Consider the following 25,601-nt stretch of genomic DNA (forward strand, 5'->3'; position numbering starts at 1 on the left):
TAATTTGAAAACAAAGCTTGTCATTTTTTATCAGAAAATAATAATTAGGACTATGAGACGGTTGAAGAGAAGTCGAATCAAACGCTTCTTTAGTATGCACCAGTTTTCACCACAATGCATTTTGACTTGAAATTCGAAATTTAAAGTTAAAACTTAAAAAATGGCGTTTAACAAGAAACAATTTTTAATAATGTAGGCTACACTTTTGTTTCGTGTAAAGTTTAGCTCTCTGTTTTTACCAAACAAATTTTTGCCTACGAAAAAATTGCCAAAAATTAAAAAGTTTTTTTCAACCTTGTTGCACAGTTAATGCGCTGTTTCAATCTCGTTTATGGTAACGTTACAGTTAACTACTGAAAAAATAGAGCAAGAGTGTCGCGAACTATTTATAATTTATGTAGGGTGCCACAAGCCAAAAAAGGTTGTGAAACACAGATTTAGCATATAAGCGAACTGCTCAACATATTTTCAAAAAAATACCTGCTATAAAATCACAGAAATATATTTTTAATTTTTTATATGTTGATGATTTTAATCCTCATACGAAATGCCTCAATTTGAATTGGAAAATATCTAACATTACCCTACTTAAAATAAATACGTTAAATTGCGTCGTAAGTGGTTGTTGTAGGCAGGCTGCCGTCCCTATGACAACAATTAGTAAAGCAAACGCCGATAACAACTGAGAGTTGGTGCTTGGATATCCGGTAACCTTACCGAATTGTCTGCTACTAGATAATCTTATTTTGAGCGTCGTCTCAAGTAAATTCGATTAAGATGGCGTTGCCGTATTTACCTGGAAACTCTTTCAACCCAAGTGTGAGTACCGTTTCGTTTTATTATTTCAATGTAACAGACTAAGCCGCTAAACTAGTAAAGGGTTTTAGCAAACTGTATTGTTGAAAGACAAAATCTCGCTCTGTCATGTAGCCTTATCGTATAAATGCCAAACCATTAGGTTTCCATTATAAAAAAAATTCAACACTTTTACAGTATGGAATCGTTTTAAAGTTGTACAGTGCTGTTGTTAGTTTTTATTTTCTGTTTTAAGGAACATTTGACACACCAGGAAAACATGACCTTTTATTTGGAGGTGGTTTTAATTGTGTTTAAGTTTAAAATCTTATTGAAATACGTATTTTTAAAATTCTATAAATGAACAGTATATATTTTGTATCAAACTCAACTGTGGTGTGGATTTTTGAATTTTTAACTGAAATTTGAGCAGTGTGCTCACTGATGCTCATGATATCTGCACCAAATGTTGTATACCTGGATGACCACCTTAAGTTTTCTGGCAAATTTATTTTAATTTTTAACAAAAGTTCAAGCCTGTAATATAGTTTTGACAGTTTATTACCTATAGTCTTTAGCCTATTCTGTGGCAGGTCCAATCCGAGGTTTTTGAAAAAACACTTAACATGCACAGTTTCACACCTGAATGAGTAAATTGAACACCTAAATTTTTAACAACAGGTTGCTTTTTGGTGAGATGCCCAACTTAAGGTGTGCTAAAAATCTTGATTGCACACCTGGGCTCACCTGAAAATTTGGCACTACATTCCCAAGATCCCACATAAAGTTCCATAAAATGCAGATTGGATTATTACTACTTTACTCGAATTTGATTTCTTGATTCTCAGCAAGATAATTATTTATCAAATCTGTTGAACTAAGTACTTAAGGTTCTGTACAACAAACTATAATTCGTAAAATTGTTAATTATGTTAATATTTTTTTATGCACAGTGAAAAAGTTCGTTACAGGACATTTAACCATGTCACCAAATAATCAGTTAATTTCAACTAGGTGTCATAACATGTTGTTAAAACAAATCACCCCGTGTTGTCAAATAACTGGTTCTAAAACATTATTGATTTTTTTAAGCAACCCAATAAAATGATAAGTATATATATATGTATAACCGGGTGTTGCTCATTTAAAAGTTTTATTATAATCAATTGACGGTTCGACGTCCTATACTGCTTGATGAGCAACACTAGGTTTTACATTATGCCTGGCAGCAATAGCTTATTTCATATATATATATATATATATATATATATCTGTATGTTTTATTGAAGCTCGGAAAGGAGAAATTCCACAAGTCGCACCACTTTGATTACCGCAATGACGTTTCAATGCTTGTGGGTGAAGAGAAGCCAGGCATTGGGGGAGAGGTTCTTCGTGGACAAAAGATAAAGCCAAAGCACAGCATCTTTCCAAGGGGAGAAGGCAGCAGTGCTCCGGCGTGGGTTGCATTTGATCGCCAGGTATTTGTGGTTTAGATGAAATTCAAACTGGTGCATCCTATACACATGATGCCTTCGGAAAGGCTTACCGAAATCAGACGACCTAATCAGGATTTGTGCAAACTAGCTTGGCCTTGCTTGCACAAAAATCCTGATTGGGCAGACTTCAGCAAATCTTTTCGAAGCATCATGTGTACTACATAATGTGTGCCATTGTTGTTGGTCAGTACGACTACGGAAGGGTTTGATTACAGATTATTAACATTGTGTATATGATTGTGCCACTTAGTGCACATTATTACAATTTATTCATTTTGTATCCAGTGCATTTTTTATTGTGTAATATTTGCACCTTAAAATTAAATTAAGTGCAATTACAGTTGTATAACTTTACTTTTTTTAAATTACATGAAAGTTTCATTTGAGGATGTGGTGACATGAATTAAAGCATTGAAAAGTGGTTAGCACTGCAGCACAATAGCACTCAAGAGACATAAAAATTGTGCTGTTTTGTTTTTATATATGTGAACTATTGCCAAAAATAATTGTGCGTTGCAATGGTTAAAAAAAATAATATTGTACTGCATTGAAAAGTTTTCAAAGCATTGCTTGCAATTTTAGTATTTGGTGCATTCTAATCGTAACTGTAACCACATCTCTCAAATCCATTTCTATTTTTTTTTTATCTTTTTACATTCACCATACACAAAATAAACACTGAAAAATTACAATTTGACTCAAAATTTAGAGATAACCAATGATGAACTTAATATTTGTTAGCTTAAAATAGCGACCGTTCCCTTTTAGGTCTTGTGCTTCCAAGCCTATTTCCAAGAAGCAGTCCATGAAAAGCGGGAAGAACAATACAGGATAAGGGGTTGCAAAATATACTTTTATCTTGAAGACGATTCCATCCAAGTTAATGAACCAATGGTAAAAGTTTTTTTTATCTAACAGACTTAATTTGTTGAATTTTCTGATTGTAAAAATTAAATACCTTTCTCATGTGTAACATTTTTTAAGTATTGTTAAGTACCTAGAATATTTACTCTGTTTAAAAGATTTTTTTGCCACTAAAACATGCTAACAGGTTTACCCAAAAAACAATTTTACTAAAATTAAAATTAAGGCAAATTGAAACTGAAGTTGCTTTCTAATTGTCCAGGTGAAAAACTCAGGAATCCCACAAGGAACTCTAATCCGCCGGCACCGAATACCACTTCCGGCACCCAGAGATGATGAGTATTACACCGTTGAGCAATTCAATGTTGGAAATGAACTTGTTCTTTACGGAAGGTAGTGTCAGACCAGTGTTAGTTTTGCCTAATATTTTGTGTTTCTAAAGTTGTATTTTCTCCTTTCTTTAATAATTACTAGTACTTTTTGGATGATGACTAAGTATGTAATATATAACAGCACAGACTGATCAGCTTACTTTAAATTGTTTATCTAAACTTTTGAAACTTAATTTGATAATCTGAACATGTTAAAATATCTTACCACTGTCAGTTTAATCATTGCATGATTTTTTTCTCTGTTTTAATTCTTGCAAATGCTCTTACTAGCAGCGTTTTAAATAGGTCTATTTAAAATGACTTAAGTCCCAGTCAAGTCATTATGAGAGCAAGTCAATTTCAAGTCACTTCATTGACATATAAGTAAACTGTTAAACTATTAAAACTGGTAAACTCGTCCGATTATAAGCAACTATTTAACTAAAAAAATAACACAAGCGCAATATGCAGCACTAAAAGTGTTTAATGTGCAAAACCCAAGATAAATTTTAATGAAAAACACTTAATTTTATCCCAAGTTATTTGACAAAATGTCCAAGTCAAGTCATTTGTCCAAAAAGACATGAGTCAAGTCAAATCATTTTGGTCAAAATACTTAAGTCAAGTCATTTGGAAACAATGACTGAAGTGCCCTTTAGTCAAGTCAATGACTTCAGTCATTACAATACTGCTTACTAGTAAGTTATTTTAATAAACGTGAATTTATTTTCTTAGAAAGTTTAAGCTGACCGACTGTGATCAGTTCACCAAGAACTTCCTCCGAAAACTGGGTGTAAGGGTGAATACCCCTGACAACGTACCAAAGGACCCTTACTCAAACCTCAGAAATGAGGTAGGCTGAATGTTTTGTACATTGTTATGCATAAAAATCATGTTATATACTGGAAACTGGAATGTATTAGGAATCTTTTACTGTCAACTAATTTCTGTAGTAAAACGATTTCGTTATTATTAGCAGTCATCGGCAACCTACGGCCCGGCCCGGCCCGCCTATGTAAATTTTTCAGCCGGCCGCCCCTTTTCCAAACTGGTCACGAGACATTCCCCATACTTTTTGGCTATTTTAACTACGTGAATGTAATTATGTTTTTCGCGCTGCAGGTGAAATCTGCTACTATACAGTATGTATTGTTTCCGTGTTTTTACGTATCGTCTTTTGCGCCATGCGTTTCCTGGAGTTATCAACAATTATTTCTGTATTCGTTTTATTCCGCTTCGAACGAATTCACTGTGTGTCTTTTTAAACATGGACATAACATCGGGTGTTCAACGACGCCTATCTTCCAGAGCGCATTCTTCACAACACATTACGTTTTGTTACAGCACGAGTTTATTGGTTGATAAAAAAAACTTAACACACAGATGGAAGAGAGCATGCAGGCGCTGCGTCCGTACGAACGAACCGATACACTCAAGCAGTTCTTGGACCACGACCGCCATGTGCTCAGGTTCGACTGCTACTGGGACGACGCTGACTCAATGTTCGGCGACATGAGGGCAATGGTGAGACACTTTGTGTGCTGTTTTAAACGCGCCACTGGCTTAAGTATTTTAGGTTGCATTTTCGCGTCAGGTGCCGTCCTCAATCCATCAATCAGTCGGTCATATCTAATTGAAATGATAAATCACGATAAATGCCAGATTTAGTTGAGAAGCCTGTTGTTACTTTTTGAAGGAAGTTTATCAAGGGATTTGTGTCTGTAGAAAGCTGCTTCAAACTCAATGTGTATCGTTTTTTCCTTAACAGTGCGACTTAAATAAGTGTGGAGTATGAAATTGAAATTACGCTTTCTAGACCACCTGAAAGCGCTTACAAGTTTGCCAATTGTCGACAGCTTTTCGTCAACGAGTGCTAAAAATTACAATTCGTACGATAATGTGTTAGCATCGGTAAACGTCAGATGCCTAATCATTTTGTATATTTCTGCCAAGCCTTACAACCGAACGTAGAATTCTGTGTTTTGAAAAGTAAACTTCCGAGAAAACATCAGATCGCGATACCTTTGTCAAAAATATTGAAATAGAAAACCAAGTTTCGTTCATATCCTAATGAAAACAACAATTTTTTTTTCTCTCACCAGGTGCTCCACTACTTCTTGGCCGACGATACGATCGAAATTCGCGAGGTTATTCAACCGAACGCGGGAAGAGACGCGGTGCCAGTGTTCCTTAAGAGGGCCAGATTGCCCAAGGTGAGTGGATTTTTTCGCCGCTTCGCTCTTGTAGCTTTCTGGCTATTTTAGTAACCTTTAGCCCAGAAAGGTTTCCAAGGTGATTTATTGATGGTTATATCCGCTATTTGAATTATTTGAGATATAGGCTTTATATGTATGAATGTTTTTTTTTATTTATACTTTTGAAAAATATTTTTAGACTTAGGTACAGAGCTATGTTCGTGAGCAACACCATTTGATGTTCAGAAACGAGTTAAAAGAAACCTTACCGAGCTACACCTTTTTCTGTTAACCTGTGTTTTCGCAGAGCGCACCTCTTCCGCTGCGCCAACCTGGTGAGAAGACAGACCGAACTGTGCTCAATGTTTTCGGGCCGATGGGACACGGCGGCAGATACATCCTCGACAGTCTGAAGGTACAATTCTAAAAATAACCCTAAACGTATCGTACGTTTTGCCTAATTATTAAGTTTTTTCACATTGCAATAGGTTTTAATTACAACTAGAAAATCATCTTGTCTGCCCGATTAAGAAAAGCTAGTATGCTAGGCCCTGCTACAGTCTTTTTTTTTATAAAACAAAAGAATACCTTAGTCAGTTGACAGTGTTCAGTTCAAAGTAAAAATAATAGTGGTTTAAGTATGACATAAAACGCTAAAAAAGTCAAGCCGAATGTTACCCTTTACTTATTAAACTCTGGAATCTTGATTATTATTTTCTATGTTTTAACGAAACAAGGATATATATAATTATCAACGACAGGATTTGACCGAAGCCGCCCGTTTTTGACAGTAAAAAGGGCAACAAAACTTGCGACTTAAAGTGATTGGTTTATTCCTTTAGACTGGAGCTGTGTACGAGGACTACTACACAAGTGCTGACCTGGTTTTGGGTGCTGTAGTGAACGTGTGGGGTCGTAAGCTGGTGATGTGTGATTGCGACGACTTCACTAAGGAGTACTACCGCACCAAGTTCGGAATAGGTGCGCGTGTCTTAAGACTGTTTATTTATTAAAACAGATAAAACATAAAATATTTTCTTAAAATCTTTCAGAAATATATATTACGCCTATAAGGCATCGTCAGTTTCTGTGTTCAGCTTAGGTGCGTGTGTGTCTTTTTTGCCAACTTTCGGCTTTCTAGCTGAGGAAAATATTTTGGTAAAATATCGGAGACCGTAAACACTGACAAATAAATCATTAAAATAGTGGATAGACTATAAAAACGAGGCTACAATTTCCGTTCACCTATAAGCCGCTTTGTTGCAGAATGAACTATAAGAATGATCTATCTAAAGCCATCTGTGTTTATTGCCATAACTTTCTAGCTAATGGAAATATGTTGGGTAAATTTTGGTATTGACTGGGTATCACCGACCGTAAATCTAGAAAATAAATTATAAAAATATTGGAAAGGCCAAAAACGGGGGATCTATCAACTTCATTTGAACTGTAAGCCACTTTGTCACAAGGTAAAGTGTCATAAGTTTCCTTTTAGGGATTTCGAGGTGTATAAACCGACCTATTAGAGCCTGTAAACTTGCCAGAAATATGTATAAAACACGAAATTCAGTCAATTTGACAGCCTAATAAGTCCAAAATTTAGAATGTACAGCCAATACTACTAGACAAACCATTTTATCCGTGTAAGAGCTTTCTACCTGCAAAATAAATGCAAATATATTATATATATATAATATGATTATATAAAACATTTGTTTATTTTCTGATTCAAAATCTCGAAATCAGGTGGCACTGGGGAACGACAAATTTTTAACGTAATTTGACAAGCTTTTGCACAATTGCGCTTCATCAGATCAAAACAAAAAAAAAATCTTCTTACTTTGACCTGATGAAGCACTGTTGAGCTAAAGCTTGTCAACATTACAATAAATCTTATCATCAAACAGTGCTACGATTTCAATAACTAAATAAACTAACCTATAGAAGGGCGTATCTTTATGGAATCCAAGATTCTATTTGAATAAGGAACTGACGATGCCAGTATAGGCGAAAGATATATTCCTTTAAAAAATGTCTGATCCTGCTTTTACTCTGGTTTTAAACTTTGAGTTTTATCGTTTAAACTAACCTATTGACACTAGGTGCCAAGTAAAATAAACCTCAACGAATCTTGCTCCTCAGACAACTTTGACGCCATTAAGTACAAGGACGACCCGGCCATGCAGGTCCCGCGTCCTATTCCTCCCTACAACGGATTCGGATCAGAGGAGGACTCTTTGTGCTCATGCATGGGTCTCATCCCGAAACCTCCGCAGAGGGACTTCATCAAGTTCATGGAGAAGGACAGGTACGCTTCCTGATAAGCTATCATACCGCGCATATAGTCTTTCTTTTCAGTGGTAAATATTTTGGCGACTAGACGATGCTACGGTTTTAAAAAGAGATAAAAACAAATTTTTAGATCCCCCTACTCTGTAAGTCTAAAGGATTATATTGTCATAGCGAGAATTGACGTGTGTAGTCCCAGTCCGGGCTTAAATTTTGTGCCCCATTTTATTACCATTATTTTTAAACGAAGAAAACATATAAAATACCATGAAAATTCTTGTTTTTTCGTGAAACTTTTGTTAGTTTCGAATTTTAATGAAATTTAGTTTAGATTACGACAAAAAGTGATAAGCTTTGGCAAATCAGTCCCAAGTTTGCTGCTATGTAACGTTGCCCTTCAACGCACTTAGCTACATAAAAACAAAAATCGTTGCTCAGTTTTTCCCTTTCTAATTGACCTTCGTGTGAAAAAGGGTTTTGCCCTTTTACAGATCGAGTTTTACTAAAAGTAAAACTATTTTAAAGATTGGACGTTAAATAGACAAAATCTCTTCTATTTTATGTATATTGTTGCCAGCTAAAATGTTTGTCTTAATAAATAATCCTTTCTCGGTGCAGGTGACTGGAAGCTCTTTGTAACCCAACGCTGCTCACGCCATATTAATTCTCTTCGTACATGTTTTGTGTATCATTTTTTGGCCGGCGTAATTAGAGAATGAACTTTAGATTACATTACATAACTTACAACGTTGCTGTCTCTTCAACCCCGCAGACACGGCCTAGACAGCAACGTGCTTCGCTTCGTGGCTTACATGGCAACCGACAACCCGATCGACAAGGACCGCAAGTTCATCGTGTCCTACTTCCTCTCGGACGATACCATCTCCTTCTTCGAGCCGCCGCAGAGAAACTCGGGTACGCGAATACTTAAAGCTATATGGGAATCTGGCTAGCCTTTAATTAAATTTTAAGGCTGAAAAGTTTTTTCTGAAAGTACCCTAGCTGGAAAGTACTCTATTATTATCCTTCAAATTTTAGGTATTTCCTGTTTTAGTTTTTTTTTATAGACCTAAAGTTTTCATACCAATAATTTTATTTATATTTTATAGCCCTAGCGCAGTGGTTCTCAAACTTTTTTAAAAAACTTACGCAACGGTCCCCCAAAATATTTTAAAATTGCTCACGGTCCATTGAAAATATAAACAAATAAACACAAAATAACACGTTGTTTTTAATGGTTTCAATGGGATTGGTGCACTTGCTTCTTTGCTATCAGCTCGGCTTTGTTAACCTCTAACGAATCACGTTATTTAAGTAAAGCAATCATGTACAATTTTAAAACCATTACCGTACAGCTCACACTGGCAACGCAGCAGCTGTAAAAACGTAATTCCCATTAGCACAATGCAACACTATGACGTCACAATGCACAATTTAACTCGAAACGTACAATAACTTGAATAAACAACTAATCAGCTTGATTTGGAAAAGTAAGTTGCCTGAAAATTTTAATGAACAGAAAAATTTCTTCTTTAGGAGCGTCCTGTTGATTTTTGTTTGGTGCTTCGCGGTCCCAGAAAATTGTCCCGCGGACCCAAAAGGACCGCGGACCCCATTTGAGAACCACTGCCCTAGCGTATATGGACGGTGTATATAGGGACATAGGTATAGTCTAACTCTAGTAGACTGTTAAAGCTACAAAAAGGCAGAGTATAGCTTGCTATACCACCCATCTTGTCTATTTTCATTTTTTTTATTTAATAAGCCTAAAATCTTCACTTGTAATTTTGTAAGCCAGTTAAGTTGAGAGATTGACCTGTTAACAGTATGTAATTTAATAATGTTTTTAAATGTATATTAATAAAAATGAAAAAGAGAGAAACTGCCTGTTAAACAAATGTTGGAAACAATCTATACTCGTCACACATTCGGTAAAAAGATCAAATTGAATTCAAACTTTAAAACGAAAAATTTGGTTTGTTTAAAATACAAAAACATAAGACAAGAAACCCTTGGTTGTTAGTTTTAAATTATACTTCAACAAATACCTATCTATCGCCATTCTAAAGTAAAACAACAATAACTGCACTTTAGGGACGCGAGCAAAATACTGGCCAGAGTAACTCATACATAAGGCCCCCACACTTCAGGGTAGTAGGCTTTAGAGCAGCGCGATAAAACGCAGGATGCAGAATTGGTACAGATGATCGACGTTGTTGTAAACAATGAAATGAAAGACACACACAAACATATGTGTTTAATAACATCTGTGATCTAGCCCCTCGGAAGTTGCTTTATGAACAACGATTACGGCTTCCGTATCAATAGTACACCGAAAAGCCATCGCAGACTCGCCGAATCTGTCGATCTGACCGGAGGTCGTGAGTTCGAACCTCACTGCAGGCCAGTTGTTTTTCTGGCTTGCTCTGCTTGCATCATATATCGACAGATTCGGCGAGTCTGCGATGGCTTTTCGGTGTACTATTGTTGTAAACAAGTCATACACTGTGACTGGAGTGGGACTTGTCTTGAGAAACTGATGACTTGGAATTAAGTTATTTCACATATGAGCAAAGTCTAGTTCAAGTCATTATTTCAGGAAATCATCTCGAGCAATAATTTAGAAACTCGGGTACGCCATCGCTTGAATTACTGAACGTGTTAGCTCTATAGGAAATAGACTAGCCTTTAATTACATTTTAAGGCTGGAAAGTTTTTATTTAGATGGAAGTACCCTATAGCTGGAAAGTACTTGGCAAATAGAATCAGGCCCGCGGCTCATTTTACATTTTTTAGGAAAAAATAAGCCTTAACATTTTTTTATTAAATACATTACTCTTGGAATGCATCCTCGCCTGTTCCTACTCTTACCAGCTTGTCAAAACAAGGACATTTAAAGATTGTTTTAAAATGAATCACACGTTGTATTATGTGCATTGTATAAAAAACTGTCAAAAAATCCAGTACTGATCTAGAGCGGCGACATTAAAATTTAGGATGCAAAATTAGCACAAATGGTCGACATTGTTGTAACCAAGTCATTGACTATGACTTTGACTGGGACTTAACTTGAGCAACTGAACACTTGAACTTGGACTTAAGTTATTTTACAAATGAGCAAGTCAACTTCAAGTCATTAACATGTAGCAATCTAATTATTTTACGTGCAAACATTTAAATAAATAACCCAATTTCATAATAAAATGTTCAATGAAAACACTTAATTGTAACCCAAGTCACTTGATTCACTGACTTAAATCCAAGTCATTTGTCCAAGATACTAAATTCAGGTCAAGTCATTTTACCAAAACGGAGAAAGTCAAGCCCAGTCTTTTAAAAACCTTGCACTTTAGTCAAATTATTCGTTAGATTTAAGTGCACTTTAGTCAAATCAGTTAAAAGTCTTTTACACTTCTTCCCCCCTTCTAATCGACAGGAATAATCGGCGGAAAGTTTCTGGAGCGCGGCCGCATCAAGAAGCCGAGCAAGGACCTCTTCAAGAGCGAGATGAGCGAGTACTTCCTCGCCGGAGATCTCTTCGTCGGAGCCAAGGTTGTCTTCAACAACTTCGATTTCGTGATCACCGACGCCGACGAGTACGCCTTCCGCTACATGGAGCAGCACGCCAATGAGGTTAGACCAAGTCGACTTCACTGAAGTGCTGTTGTTACGCTAAACTGCAGGATCTCTACTTTATGGCCTGTCGGATGCCAAGCGCTACACGACGTGTCTTTCAACTGTATTAAAATGTATTAATATAAGCAAAAAGTAAACGTGATAAGATAAGAAATGAAGCGTGTAAGGTGAGGTGCAAAAGTGGAAAGCGATATAATTTGCGTGAGTGAGAAGGAGAGAGGAAAGATAACAACACGTGTATTAACATAAAACAGAGAACAATAACGCACACACAAACGATTAAATAATCAGCGCAACACTGTTAAGTTATAGTTTTTCAATGGCTCCACTTTGACTTCCATGGAGCAATACGCAAATATGGTGCGGCTAAAGTCGATGGCTTAACTGAAGTTCTCTTAGGCACTGTTTTTGATTGACTTGACTTGAGTTAACTCTTCGATAGAAGTTGGCATTAAGGCGTTAAGGCCACCACTATATGGAGCAACACGCGAATGAGGTTAGACCGAGTCGATGACTTAACTTAAGTGATCTCAAGTTATTGTTTTCAAATAGCTTCACTTGGACTTGTCATTTTGGCCACCGCTACATGGGGCAATATTCAAATAAAGTGCGGCTAAAGTCGATGGCTTGACTTAAGTTCTCTTGGGCACGGTTTTGAATTGACCGCTCCCTTTGGGAGAAATTTTAAAATTGATGAGGAAATTTGTTCCAGGGAGGAACTGAGGGGGAAAATTAGATTAAAAAAGGTGTTGTTTGATATGCATTAAAGCGTATTTAACTGTAATGATTGGTATTCTAAAGAGACTATTAAGTTTTGTTTCATCACAGTTGAAACCATTTGAGAAGTTTACACCAATGCAGGTATTTTTACATTGGTTTAAAAATCAATACCCACGGCATACGTTCAAACAAACTCAATTTTCAGAATTTCCAACACACAAATAAGGTGCGGCTAAAGTCGATTACTCTGACTTGAGTTCTCTTAGGCACTGTTTTTAATTGACTTGCCTTGTGGTAAATCATCGATACAACTTGGACTTAAGTCAGTTAGGCCACCGCTGGAACACGCGACGAGGTTAGACGAGAAATATGACTTGATTTCAGGGCCGGTAAATCACTGTTTTCAAATTACTAGACTTGTGTTAGCTCATTCTGTCAAAATGACTTAACTTGATGTAACTCTTTCGGTAAAAATGATTTGCCTTGAGTTGACTCTTTAAGGTAACCTGTTTTAAGTCCACTTGAGTTAATGTTATTCAATAACTTGAATTGAATTAACTCTTTTGGACATATGCCTTGACTTGGACTTGAGTCATTTAAGCCACTGCTACATGAATCCACTGATACATCGACTTCGGCCACATGTTAACGACGTGAGGCCGAAATCGATGACTTGACTTAAGTGGACTCAAGTCGATGTTATCAAGTGCCTTAACTTGAGTGAACGTTTTGGGAAAAATAAATTAGCGTTATATGGCAACAATATACTTGCGCGCAAAATAACAAAGCTCTATGTAATACTCTATAGTTTCTTGTAAAACAAAGTTGAGTGCAATCGCTTACCTTTACTCTGCTCTCATCCAGTTCCCGCACGCCAACTGCGCTCTCATCCTGGAAAAAATGAAGAAGGATTGCAAGGATCGGAGCAAGGAGATCAAGGAGTATCTGCTGATGAACGACCCGGATAACACCGGAACAATCAGCTATGGGAGCCACAGGTTAAAAGCTTGCTAACTCGGTTTAGGGCCAAACAAACGTCTATTCCAACCTTTTTAAAAATATTTATAAAACCACAAAATGTCAAAGATGTCAGTTCTGAACTGGTTTTCATAAACTTCAGAAAAAATTTTTAACGTTATACTGAAAGTTGCGACTTTAAACGAATTACGGTACTGAAAAATATAACTTGTACACTTTATTTTTTGACACTGACTTGGCAACCTGCTTTGATTACAGGAGTTTCAGGAATGTTATCGGAACTGCTTTATAATTTATCATATATTCGAAAAAAGTGACGAGAGTACAACAAATGTTCTAATTTTCCAAATATGCTAAAATGTTCGGGTATAGAATGGTATAGAATAAGATGAGATTTTAAATTGAATTGATTCTATATAAGGTTGTGTTTAACTGCAACACTGCATAATTCGATTGTTTTACTATAGTTATTGCCAATTCGCCGTAATAATTTAAGTTCTCTTGACAAATTTAAGTTGCCTTGTACGTTTTTTTAATTGGTCTGTTGAAGGATATGGGTTTTGGGCCTGACTCTTTGCCTTTTCACTTAACGTATACAAAACTGTTCTGGCTTTATCAGTATTACATAAAATAACAAAAAAAATCAAAACAAACCTGGATTCAAAATGCTGAACGACGGAAACCGTTAAAATATTAAAAATTGCAAATAAATTTGATAATGCGTTTAAAATAATAAAAATCAGGATTTGATAATAATCTTGTGAATGCATGGTTTTAAGCCAGCGACTAAAAAATTCAGATTTTTCTATCGAGTAAAATAATCTGCCTGAATCCAACTGGTGAAAAACAAAGAATTCTTTTTGCACATCAATAATACAATTTAGGCTAACTACAACACTTAGTAAACCGATAAACAGTTTGTTTTGATGTTATGCGATAAATATATTTCACTTCTATGAGCATCATCAGTATCTAAAAAAACAGCACAATAGAGTAAAATATATCTTTTGCACAACTATCGAACAAACTGATTTTCGGTCTACTAAGTTTTGCACTTATCTTAAACTGCTTTAAAACTAAGAGGAATATTCGCATTTTTTGCACAGAAACCTGTTGGCGCAAATAAAGAACTTGTCTGAGCACGAGATTATGACGTTGGGAAGGCAGTACGCCCACAAACAGCCCGAGGAAGTCGACATGAATCTCGTTTTGGCCGTTGCCCAGGAAAAGCTAAGGAAGAAGAACTTCGAGGTAAGTACCTTGCATACATTATATTGACCACCAACTAGAACTCCGCAACTAATGCTATAAAAGACCATGCCAGGAGACGGGGATGCGAACATTTTTTGCACAATGTGCGCAATTTGCCTTTAAATTGTGCAAAACAACGCCACGTCCCCTGTTGCATGCCAGGGAATCCCGATTAAACTCTTGTATTAGTTTATCTTATTTTTTTATTCGCCAATCTTAGGAAAAAACGTAAATGCAATTATTGATGAACGGAACAATTTTCAAATTTGTTTTCTATATGCCATTTAGACGCCCTCAAAGTGTCGTGAACCACTGTCGTAAGGGGTATCAAGGACTTTTTCAGTGTTTCACCAAAGCGCCTAATTGAAAGAATATACAACATGACATTTTTTCGCCTTCGCTGCTTCGCTTGTTATCCATTTCGGTAATTTTTCTAAATTAGTGCCGTTAAATATGGGTAAACCCTATTATGCACGTGAAAACATTTTTAGAACCTTTACTATACGACATGAGGACTAAACAGGGACTTTCAATCCTGTGCTAATACTGGTTTTATATTTGGTACTTTTTATTATTTTTTTAGGTCTTTTTTATATAGTTGGTATGTTAATAAAAAAAATAGAAATCACTAAACTTGCATCAAACACCTAATTTTTTTCCTTCGTAAAAAAATAAAAAAAAATATATATATAATTGTTTGTTCGGTGTTTCCCACTGAGCTGAAATATGCCTTAAATTTTTTATAAATTTATTATTGTTTATCAGTTTTACCAAGTTACTAATGAACTAATATTGATTTGTATTTAAATTTCTACTGATATAAAACTGTATATACATATTAATACCATAGATACTGAAGGTAAATTATGTGTAGATATTCATATTTCCCCCTAGAAAATTTTCTGCGGGCGCCTCAGTTTCCTGCATCGGTTTTTCAAAAGTGAAAAAAACTAATCTTGTAAAAACAAAACAATTTACTGATCAACAATTTTTCACCAAATCAAAAACAGAGTTACCAATTACGATTTCCAGGACTTTGTCCGGCTCCAGGAAGCCCTGACGTACGAAGACACGTCTAACACGGGCAAGCTGAGCATGTCAGAGTTACGTACGGTTTGCAGGGCGTTCAAGCTGCCCCTGCCCGAAGAAGTGCTGCAGGTCTTCATGTCCAAGTGAGTCGATTTAATTGACGACATAAATATTTTTCGTGTTTTCAAAAACTGACAAAAAGGCATATGTTTTTGGAACAAAAACGTTTGATATTACTTATTAAAGGGGTCGAGCTTTTTTCTTGTTAACTGTCCCTAGTGAGTTAGGGAGGCCCCGGAAATCATGGATCGAAGCTGATACCCGAAATCATGTGATAGTATTGTTGCTCGTCCGATACTCGGATGGTATCGGTGCCGATCCGATTCTAGAGTGACATCGGTGCCGATCCGATATCAAATTCTGCGATTTATCCATGGTTTGCGCCCTATCGCTCGCAGTGATTACCACCATGAGGTTTTAATTTATTATAAAAGTAGTACGTTATTAATGGTAAAGCAAGTTCACCTGGCAAAATACCTTTAACCTTTTTACTTTCATTTATTTGCTTATTTAATATAACGTCATTTGGTATCGAATGGGCCGCCCCGTCGAGTCCTGATTCCAACTCCGTGAGGCTGCCATCTTCGTGTTAAATTTATTTCTTGTCTGTTGCAGATTGGCTGAAAAGGGAATGGTGGACTACAAGGAGCTCGTAAGGAAGCTGAATTGGCGAGAAAACCCGGTGGAAGCTGTTCAGTATCAACGACTACCAATCAAGGTTTGTCAACACTTACGTATGCCGTGATTTTGACGATCGTTTTTAGGTGAAAATGACTTTTTGTTTACTAGACGTACCATTATACCAGCGGTTCTCTATCTGTTTTAAGAAATTTTTTAAACACGCCGGATTTTGCATTTTTTTTAAATTACCCCTACGTAATATATACCAATAGGCACACGACACTGGAATAAACACTATCTATAAGATGGCTCATACTATAATGACGTTTGTCTATTGGCTTACCGTGTATAGTTAAGGTCTTACAAAGCAGACACAACCAATTCAATAATGGTTTAAATGTACCTTTATTCCTAAAAGTGTGTCAGAATTATTTTTCTGGGTTGGCCGCAAGCTAAATGAGCTTAAAAACAAAAACATCGCTATGAAAAGTAGTGCAAGTTACGAAATAAGCCCATTAAGGGAGCCGAACGGACTGTATGAAGTTCCGCGGGAGGCTTTCAGTAGGTACAACAATCCTACAGCTAAATTGGCCTTGCGTGCGGTAAGCCTATTAAGGGTCTTTATAAACAGCCCTAATCCGGCGCCGCGCGGTTGAAAACTTGGCATCGTTAATCGTTGAATAGAACACGCTGTAAACCCATCGGACCAAGCTTTGAGTAACTCTTTAAGGCATGATGCCGTTTTTTGCGTTATTTTCATTTGCCAAATAAAACGCAAAAACATTGCACTGAACTTTCAACTCTCACTGAACAGAAATATATATAGTACAAAAGCGATTTTTTTTACTAATATGCTTCAAAATATGAAATTCAAAATATCTATTATAAACAAAGGCACGTTGAAAATGGAATACTTTGAAGTCTATACTCTATATAGCAGTGTTTCTTAAACTAGTGGTTTGGGTTGATTTTGTTGAATCACCAACTGCAGTATATAGTTTACATGGTTAGATTTATTGATATTTATTCTTAATTCTTGGTAATTTGGAAAACTTACGAAAACTATGCGAAGACATAGCTCATATTAACTGAATTCGTTTTTTTTTTTTTTTTTTTTTTTTTTTTTTTTTTTTGTGTGTTTTATTCGCTTTAAGCTCAAAAAAAGTGAAAGAAATGGGTCGCTAAAGCTTGGCTGTTATATCAACGCTTATAGTGTTTGGGTCGCCGTGTTAAAAGCAGGGCTGCGTAGAGTCGGACTCGGGACTTGACTAAGACCACGTAAAACTACCCGAGTCCGACGTGCGCAGTACGAAATTTCGAAACTGATATTGCCGCAATCTGTAAATTGTAAAGGTGGAATAGAATAAATGTTAGAATATTTTTCATCCATGTGTTATGGGTGGATGAATTTTATGACACCCCTATGAGTGGATTGCTGTACATCCGCCTTAAGTAGGTTACGTAAATACGCAAAATACAGGTTATAAAGTCGGACTCTGTACATTTTGGCTGGAGTCGGACTCCAGAATCGGGTTTATTTTTTTGGCCGGAGTCGGAATCGAGAGTCGGACTCGAGGTATTTTTAACCGACTTCGCAGCCCTGGTAAAAAGGTTGACAAACACTGCTGTACACTCTGCGTTGCTCTCGTTAACCTCGCGGTAGGTCTGAGTAAATAAAACAAAAAACTAGAAATTCCCAACTTCAAGTCCTCCTCAAAACCGGCCCGAGTTTTTTGGCTGACGCGCTCTTGTTTCGTCACAGTTGGATCCGTCCTGGAGTGCGGGTGACATCACCAAGTCATCGGCGGTCGAGCGTGTCGCCTACCACTCATTGGTCGAGGACCTTTTCGGCAAGCAGCCTTCCTGAAAGGGGATTCCCCGCTCCGTCGACTTTTTTCGCATGTTCCCATAGTTGTTTGTTCGTAATTTGTTTTCCAAACGCACCCGAGAAATTTTGTTTATGTGGTTGTGCTTGGCTGTTTCCCCGTCACCGTTTACCGTTGCTTCTGAGCGTCCGATGGTCCGTTGCTGTTTTTTGTATTTTGTCTTGGCGCGTAAAACTGGCTCGCGCATATTTCGTGCGTGCGTTTTAAGGCGGAAACCCTCACCACCAACACTACTACTATTATTATTACTGTGAATAAGTACTACATTGATATACGAATTTTCTTGTATTGGTTATTTATCACCTTAGAGCGAATAGAGATGTCCGATACACATCAGATTTGATTTTAAGCGAAAAGTGGAGCCTTCTATACAAATCGACGTCAAGACTAAAACAAAATAGCCAATTCATTAAAATCAAAACGTGTGAATTGCCGTTATAGTTTTTTTTTAACTATTAATTCACTATTTTGAGAAATTTACCTTTCATGTAGAAAACGTTGCGTTAGATGGCAATCCATAGCTGAAATGAATATCGTCACCATTACCAGTATCGTTACTACTAAGTATTGTTACTATCATACAACCTAGGGTATCAGCTACGGCCCGATGGTAATACCGTATATTTTCCTATCAGTGAAGTGACCTTCTTAGGGATCAGGTTGTTCTGGCGATAAAACAATCATATCGTGGTTGGAACTCAAAATGTTTTTACAAGTCAAAATGTCTTCAGCTTGCGCTGGTGACAAGTTGTATTTAAAAAATTGACAAGTAAGAGCCGGAATAAAACTAGTAGAAAGTAAACCGTAACACAAGTAACATCTTTCAAATTAAGAACGCGTGATTTTATGCGAATTAGGTTTGTTTATTTTATTTGTTCCTTGACCTGGGTGAAGTACGGCTGGGCGTAAATTTATCATTTTACAATACGTCTTTTAACGGTGTCACCTGATTAACGGCTTCCGAAAATAAGTATTACAGTTTATTATACCAAGTCGTCGCTACACAACTGCACACATCTCGCCAAATGAACAAATATGTATTAGAATTTGTGACAGTGAGAAATCCTCGAGGGCATACACTCTACGCTATAAGTAGGGGGCTTTTAACTTTAGCAGAAAAAGTGCTTTTTTGGACACAGCCCCTTTCTACTATAGTTCGCCATTGTAAATGGTAACTGTGCTTTAAGTTTTTGAGTGACACATTTCAAGAGCGTAGTTCGCGCTTGTTTGTGATTATTGGCTTTCGTACATAGGCCTTTCTAAACAGTCAAACCTATAACCTCTTTGAGCGGGTTTAGCGCGGTACAATTTTTAATTTAACGATTTCCATTTTTCCATTTACCAGTTTTAACTTCTTCTAACCTTGGGAAATTTGGAGCTACACGCCCAAATCAACCCAGAGTTTGCCGCCGTTAGTGTAGGCATTCCTGATAAATAGGGAAGTCCTACACTTGACAGTTTATACAAAAAATATCACGCTTCGATCCTATGCCAAACAGCGTAATTAATATGCTTTAACAAGCAAAATAATAAAACTGGAACGATGAAAGTCGTTACTTCAATTTAATAGACAAAATTATATTAGGCGCTACGGTTGAGATACCTTCAGTTGTTGGCGTCAAGTGTCGGGTCTGATCCGACATTATCTATCGGACACCCCCTTATCATTTTGGATCGTAACCGAAAAACTGGTCGCAAAGTGTCATAGTATTGGTCCTCATCCGAGACTATAGTGTATTGTTGGTGCCAATCCGACACCAACTTTATTGGTTAATTTCAGCAAAAATTGAGATTCAACGCAAAGTTTCCTGTCGTCAAATGAAAATTTCTAAAAGATTAGTAGATTTAACAGTCGAAAATAACTTTAGCGTTAAGGTATCTTGAACGAGGGAAACCTATCTGGTGTCCATCAAGATAACTAATCCGCAGTGTAGTAAACAATTCTTTTTGAATCGACTAAAGTCCAAGTCAAGTCTGTTGCAAAATATCACAAGTCAAGTTTCGGGCAAGCATTTAAGTAAACTTCAAGTCAACCAATTGGCATAAAATAAACGTTTATCTATTAAAATTGGTAAACTCGTACGACTATGTGCAACAACTCAAAAAAATAGTTAATGAAATCATTTAATTGTAACCCAAGTTACTTGACGGAATGACTCAACCACGAGTCAAGTCATTTGTCCAAAAGACTTCAGTAGAGTCAAGTCATTTTGGTCACTCATTTGAAAACAGTGATTTAAGTGCACTTATGTAAAGCCACACTCAAGCCAAGTCAAGTCATTACAACACTGCTAATCCATATTGGGTTCAGCGTCTGACAGCCACGGTCGCAGTTTACACCGCGAAAGACAACAAACCTTGCTCGCCTGGTTATTTGTTCAAGTGGCGGTGGTGCGCTGAGCGCTAACCACGCGTTGATTCGCGGTTTGCCCTGCTGAATTTGCAAAGGCAAAATTGCACAATGCACGTGTTTGCCCGGCTGAGTGGATGGTTTTGGAAAAGCTTGATTATTTTACCAGTGATCCCCAGATTTCCATTTTAGGCCACGTCGGAGGGCTTTCTTAGAGCATTTTTCTGCTTCTGTAACTGGAATTAAACTGGTGTAGAGGTCCCACCGTCTATATTGGTTATTTACTGTGTTCGTTGTGCGTGTGCTAAATGCCTGGTTAAGTCATTCTGGTATATTTCCTTTCCCTGCATCCTGCTCGTTAACTGGCCAGTTTTGATCCTCAACGCATTCGCTTTGAATGCAACGTTAGTCGTGTCCTTTCTACTGCAAAACAGTCGACGATGCGCTCCTTACTGGCAACACGTGTTTTTACTGCGCTGTAAGCCATTTTATTGAAAGCGAGCTATACTAAATTATGTGAATGTTCAATAAATTTATAAGCGACCTGACAGTATGCTCCTTAAATTACAATGGCAGCTTGTTTTAGTTTCGATTTAGTGGAGTCAGATAGCTCGGTGGTCATGTCTCACCTGTTGAAATATACACTGGTCGTGTGGTCGACCATAAGCTGTACTTCGGTGTTGCTGTACAAGTAGTGAATTTTGACCACACCGTCTATCTTTTTGCGAACTTCGTGTGGCATATATATGCCATTGTGTTTTGCCTTACAACAGTACTTCACAAACTTTTCAGCTTGCCATACACTAAGAAAACCAAAAAAATCGCGACATATTTATCACAATTATATTTTACTTGAAATTCACCTTAACAAGGTATGGGTAAATACTATAATGTTATGAAATATGGATAATGTGCATTCAAGTCCTGCATGCGTACCACAAAAAGGTGATTTGTTTCAAAAAACATTTGTGGCACCCTTTCTCTCTCTAGGCACATAGATTGCCAATCGCTGCACTGGACCCTTTAACGTTCGACTTCCCGTTAACTTGCAAATCAGCGAAAAGCCCTGAGGCGCCGTTTATCTGTTTATACACAACTGTTACTCAATTTCGCTCGCGCGGCTACACAGCAAATGCGTACGCTCTGTGGTGTAGCGAGCAATCTGTCAAAACTTGTCCTAAAGGCCTCTCTAACCACAGAAATATAGGCTACGTAGCACAATGATGATATTCGACAGATACCAGAACGCACTGGGTCCAATGATCGCTCTCTCTATTTAGATTGTCGTCAGTATGTGCTTATCACTTGTTGTTAATGGACGGATTTCCCTTCAGGGATAAAAGCCCATTATCTTATTGGGCCCACCCAAAAGCTGGGTTCTTACAACATTAAGAAATGTGAAACGTATTTTTGTTTTCAGCTGATTAATTTTTCCTGGGATTGATTTGTCAGTAAGATAGATATATAGATATGTTTATTGTTTGGGAAGCAGGTTCCCAGGAAGCAGCGAAAGACCGTTGCCTAAAGGTACAATTTACATCATTGGTTAAGCTTAACATCTCATAAAGACATTTGGGCAAAAAATTGTGAAACAATTCTAAGGGAACTGCACGCTACATGTTAACAGCTACCTCCTGGGTAAGAGGATTAGAGGCTACATATCAGTCATTTCTTATCGCAAATTGATCTTTCGACGTCATTTGCTTTGAAGAAGGCGACTTGGAAACGTTGGAAAAGAAATATAATTTGAGGAGCTGTTTTTTCATTAACTACCACCTTTTTCAACAAGTTTTTAACCCATGATCGAAGCGTTTTTTTAGCATTAACATACTGTTTAGTGATTACAAAGATTAAACGTTGTGACAAAGTCATTCCCCGAGTCGGCCACAATGGCCTGACGTCATGTGGGCACGCGGCCAACCCGCGTGAATTGAATGGAACAGATTGGCTCCATTGCACAACAGAAGCGGACGCCTTCCACAGAAGCTTCTTCGTTAATTCCGTCTTCCACCAGTCATTTTCTCCGCGGAAGCGCCAGTCGAGCGATATGCGTTCCAGGTTTTTGCTGAGATGCGAATCAAATATACACTTCACCCGCAGCTAGCGCCACCAACCAGCACTCAGCAGCGTCGATTGGAGGCCGCCCGCGGCCCGAGCCAAGCCGGCTGACGTCACAATGAGGCGTCGCGCACTGCCAGCAAGTCTCGTCTGTGGCGGGGCGCTTGGCACCACACCAGCGACCTCAGCGGCACGTATCCTCACAGGTAGGAGGCGGTAGTATAGGCTGGTTCTCTTTCTCTCCGGGGGCGCCAGCAGAACTCGGCACATTTCTCGCGGTCGCTGGGCCAAAGACGAATCTTTCGGGGTTTTTTTCTCGCGCTCTCTGAAGGACGCCCGCAAATACGCAGGTGGACTGCGGCGGTGGGGCTTGTGTGGCCCCTTTAGTGTGTTGTGTATCACAGGCTCTGTGTAACCCCGCACCCCATACAGTCGGTGAGTTCGTTGCTTTGTCTGTATATATCCAATAATGCAGTCTTTTAATCCCTATCCACCAAAACTCATATTTCGGCATTTTGGAAAGACCCTTTTGTGATTTAGAAGCAACTAAATGCCTTTAACACAGAAATTACCGCAACCGTTCTATCTGTAGATCATGAAGATAAAGCTTGCTCCCACAAAATCCGCCCGCGGTCTGCTGCAGAGCATCATCATGAAAAGCAGCCGGAGCAGCGCTTTATTTCCACGGCGAGGCGCAGCTAATGCAAATGAGCGCCCGCAGGAGCGGTCCAAACCGGTTTCGGGCGGTTTTCTTGGCACCGAGAGAGGCCGCGCCGAAATCTTGTGGTTTGCCAAGCGCGTTCGAGCCAGTGAGATTTCGAGTATCGCCGCTAGTGTTTGGCTGGAAAGGAGCTGCCTCGCCATGCACGACTGTATAGTACACACGCGCTCCGACCTTCAGCAGCTATATGTTCTTGCACTGCTGGCTAGAGCGGCCCTCTCGCGTTTGGGCTGATGTGTATTGGCAGCATCGCGGTGTTGGGCTCGATATTGATTCGCGCGCGTTTCCAGAAAAGGTCGAGTCGATTTTATTGACGAGTAACGCGGTAAAAATGGAGCCGTGCTGAGCTTCCGTAGTGCGTTGTAGAGGCGGCGTTTAGCGGCTAGAGTGTACATATTTCGTACTTACGTTTTAAGGCAGTTAAACGAGCGAAAAACGTTGGTATTTCGGCCTGTGCTTGTCGCATCTAAGGCAGTAAAAAGGTAACAACTGTTTATCCATCGACCGAGTGTACACAGCGGCTAGCGCGTGGTCGCAAATGTGTGATTGTGCACTCTCACCTACAGCTGACAAGAGTCACGTACCTATAGGGGCGGCTCTCACCGTTACAGCGAGTTAAAACAACGAGAGGGTGACCGGCGCCACTTAAACTTGCGGTCGTTCCGGGGGCCGTCGTTGTTGGTAATGGCCCGCCTTTGTGATTGCAGCAGTATAGGTCGGCCTAGGACGTGCGATAGTTAAGGGCTTTGCATTAGCCGGATTATCCGTCTCTGACACTCGTGCGCCGGGAAATGCGGCTGACCGTTAACGGCCTGTTGATATGACATGATGGCTTCCTCGACCACCATTGTGAAGCAAGAGAAAATCGACAACGGTTACGAAGACGAAAGGTCGCCCGGGTGAGCAAAAAAATGTGTATCGTTTTTTTTTTGGCTTTTTTGCTTCACTGACTCTTTGATTTTCATACCTTATGCGAACGCAGCATGACATTCTTGAAAAATTTTGTTGCCTAAAGACGCATTGGCTGGATACTTAATCAACTGCTCAAGTAACTATTAGCCCTGTTACTAATATAGTTTTAAATCACCTAAAACCCATTCAAGCATCCAACTTCCAAGCTTAGTTAACTTATGACGCACGCGTATGTCCCGCATATTTTCCTCAAAGTTTCCCAAAAACCCAAGGCCAACAAATATATTAACGTGTTACATAATCAAATTATACTGCTCAATTTAATCATAGCCATAATGTCACTGTAGCTTACAACCCATCAATACCTCCCTTCCATATCTAAATGTACAACAGCAGGTTAGCAATGGTCGTACAACGCTCCACTAAAACCAACTTATTTCCGTTTGTTTAGATTTTGACATTTTGCTTTTGTTCAGGCATTATCGGTCCATTAAGTCGACAGTTTTTGTCGGGTCTAAAGTAAAATTGTAGTGGTTTCTAACTTGGAAGCCTTGCCTATCTGGCTTTTGGGTTACTGAACGCCTTTATTGGAATGCGTTGAGACTAATGGTTCAGCGTTTTGCTATTTCCCTGTAGGCACTTAAACAGATTATACTCCGCAAAGCATAATGACTAGAAGTATGACAAACGTAGTGATATGGCAACGTTTGTATGTTTGGCAGCTTAACAAACTGTAACACTTTGTCGCGCTATACGACTTATCAAAATGAGCATTAACTTTTTATGAATGGGCTAATTTTGTAGTTTTCTCAAAAAGCAAATAACGTTCTGACTGTCTTGTACTTTGACTTGTCGTATAGCCACGTGGAAATTAATTTGCCATTTCTCTTTAAATATAATTTAATACCCAAAACGAATTAACCAGCGATAGGCAATTTACTAATTTATACATAAAAGTCAATCGCTGTAGCGTTTTCCTAAAAGTGATTTAGAATGAACATGTCAGCGAATATTAGTAATAGGTTTAGAAGCATTTTATTACCACAAATAAACTTAGAAACAAGGTGGAATCAATGTGCGATGCTTCTGGTGAATTAAAACGACGCCTGCTGTAACACGTTGATCGTTATGCTATTTGCAGTATCTATTATTTTTATTATGTAGTTTTTTGTGCCAATAAAGAATCTCCGATTCCTTTATTTTTTATTTTGAAAACTAATTGTACTTCAAAGATTTGTTAGTTCTATTTTCTCAAAATAAACTTTTCCCACGTTACAAGCAGCGTTAAACTTTAATTGCGGCCAAAACCTTCATAAATTTAACACGCGTCTGGGCTTTTGGCCGCCAAACGTGTTCTTATCTGTTGCAC

At 38.1% G+C, this 25,601-nt stretch overlaps 2 protein-coding genes across 3 annotated transcripts in view; both read left to right on the forward strand.

The window, feature by feature from the left end:
• Positions 1-676: 676 nt before the first annotated feature.
• LOC146157174 (EF-hand domain-containing family member C2-like) lies at positions 677-20,476 on the forward strand. Its single transcript, XM_083386576.1, has 17 exons — positions 677-819; positions 2,085-2,273; positions 3,060-3,185; positions 3,418-3,548; positions 4,262-4,379; positions 4,910-5,050; positions 5,629-5,739; positions 6,029-6,136; positions 6,564-6,702; positions 7,864-8,029; positions 8,783-8,925; positions 11,447-11,643; positions 13,231-13,364; positions 14,451-14,595; positions 15,628-15,767; positions 16,300-16,402; positions 18,068-20,476. The coding sequence occupies exons 1-17, from the start codon at positions 778-780 to the stop codon at positions 18,170-18,172; spliced, it is 2,238 nt and encodes a 745-aa protein (XP_083242702.1). The 5' UTR covers positions 677-777; the 3' UTR covers positions 18,173-20,476.
• A 3,193-nt stretch (positions 20,477-23,669) lies between these two features.
• The window catches only part of LOC146157175 (kelch-like protein 24), a 32,336-nt gene continuing 30,404 nt past the window's right edge, over positions 23,670-25,601 (forward strand). For both annotated transcript variants that reach the window (XM_083387426.1, XM_083387427.1), the window contains exon 1: positions 23,670-24,219. In XM_083387426.1, the coding sequence (XP_083243552.1) occupies positions 24,146-24,219 (74 nt within the window). In that variant the 5' untranslated portion in view covers positions 23,670-24,145. The remainder of the gene's footprint in view (positions 24,220-25,601) is intronic.

Source organism: Ascidiella aspersa, chromosome 4 (assembly GCF_963924565.1).
Source record: "Ascidiella aspersa chromosome 4, kaAscAspe10.2, whole genome shotgun sequence".
NCBI lineage: Eukaryota > Metazoa > Chordata > Ascidiacea > Phlebobranchia > Ascidiidae > Ascidiella > Ascidiella aspersa.

Excerpts from the sequence above, each read along its gene's own strand:
- LOC146157174 (XM_083386576.1), top strand. The coding sequence starts at position 778 with ATGGCGTTGCCGTATTTACCTGGAAACTCTTTCAACCCAAGT. Across the intron at positions 3,186-3,417 it reads TCCAAGTTAATGAACCAATG|GTGAAAAACTCAGGAATCCC; the intron begins GTAAAAGTTTTT and ends CTAATTGTCCAG. Across the intron at positions 5,051-5,628 it reads TCGGCGACATGAGGGCAATG|GTGCTCCACTACTTCTTGGC; the intron begins GTGAGACACTTT and ends TTCTCTCACCAG.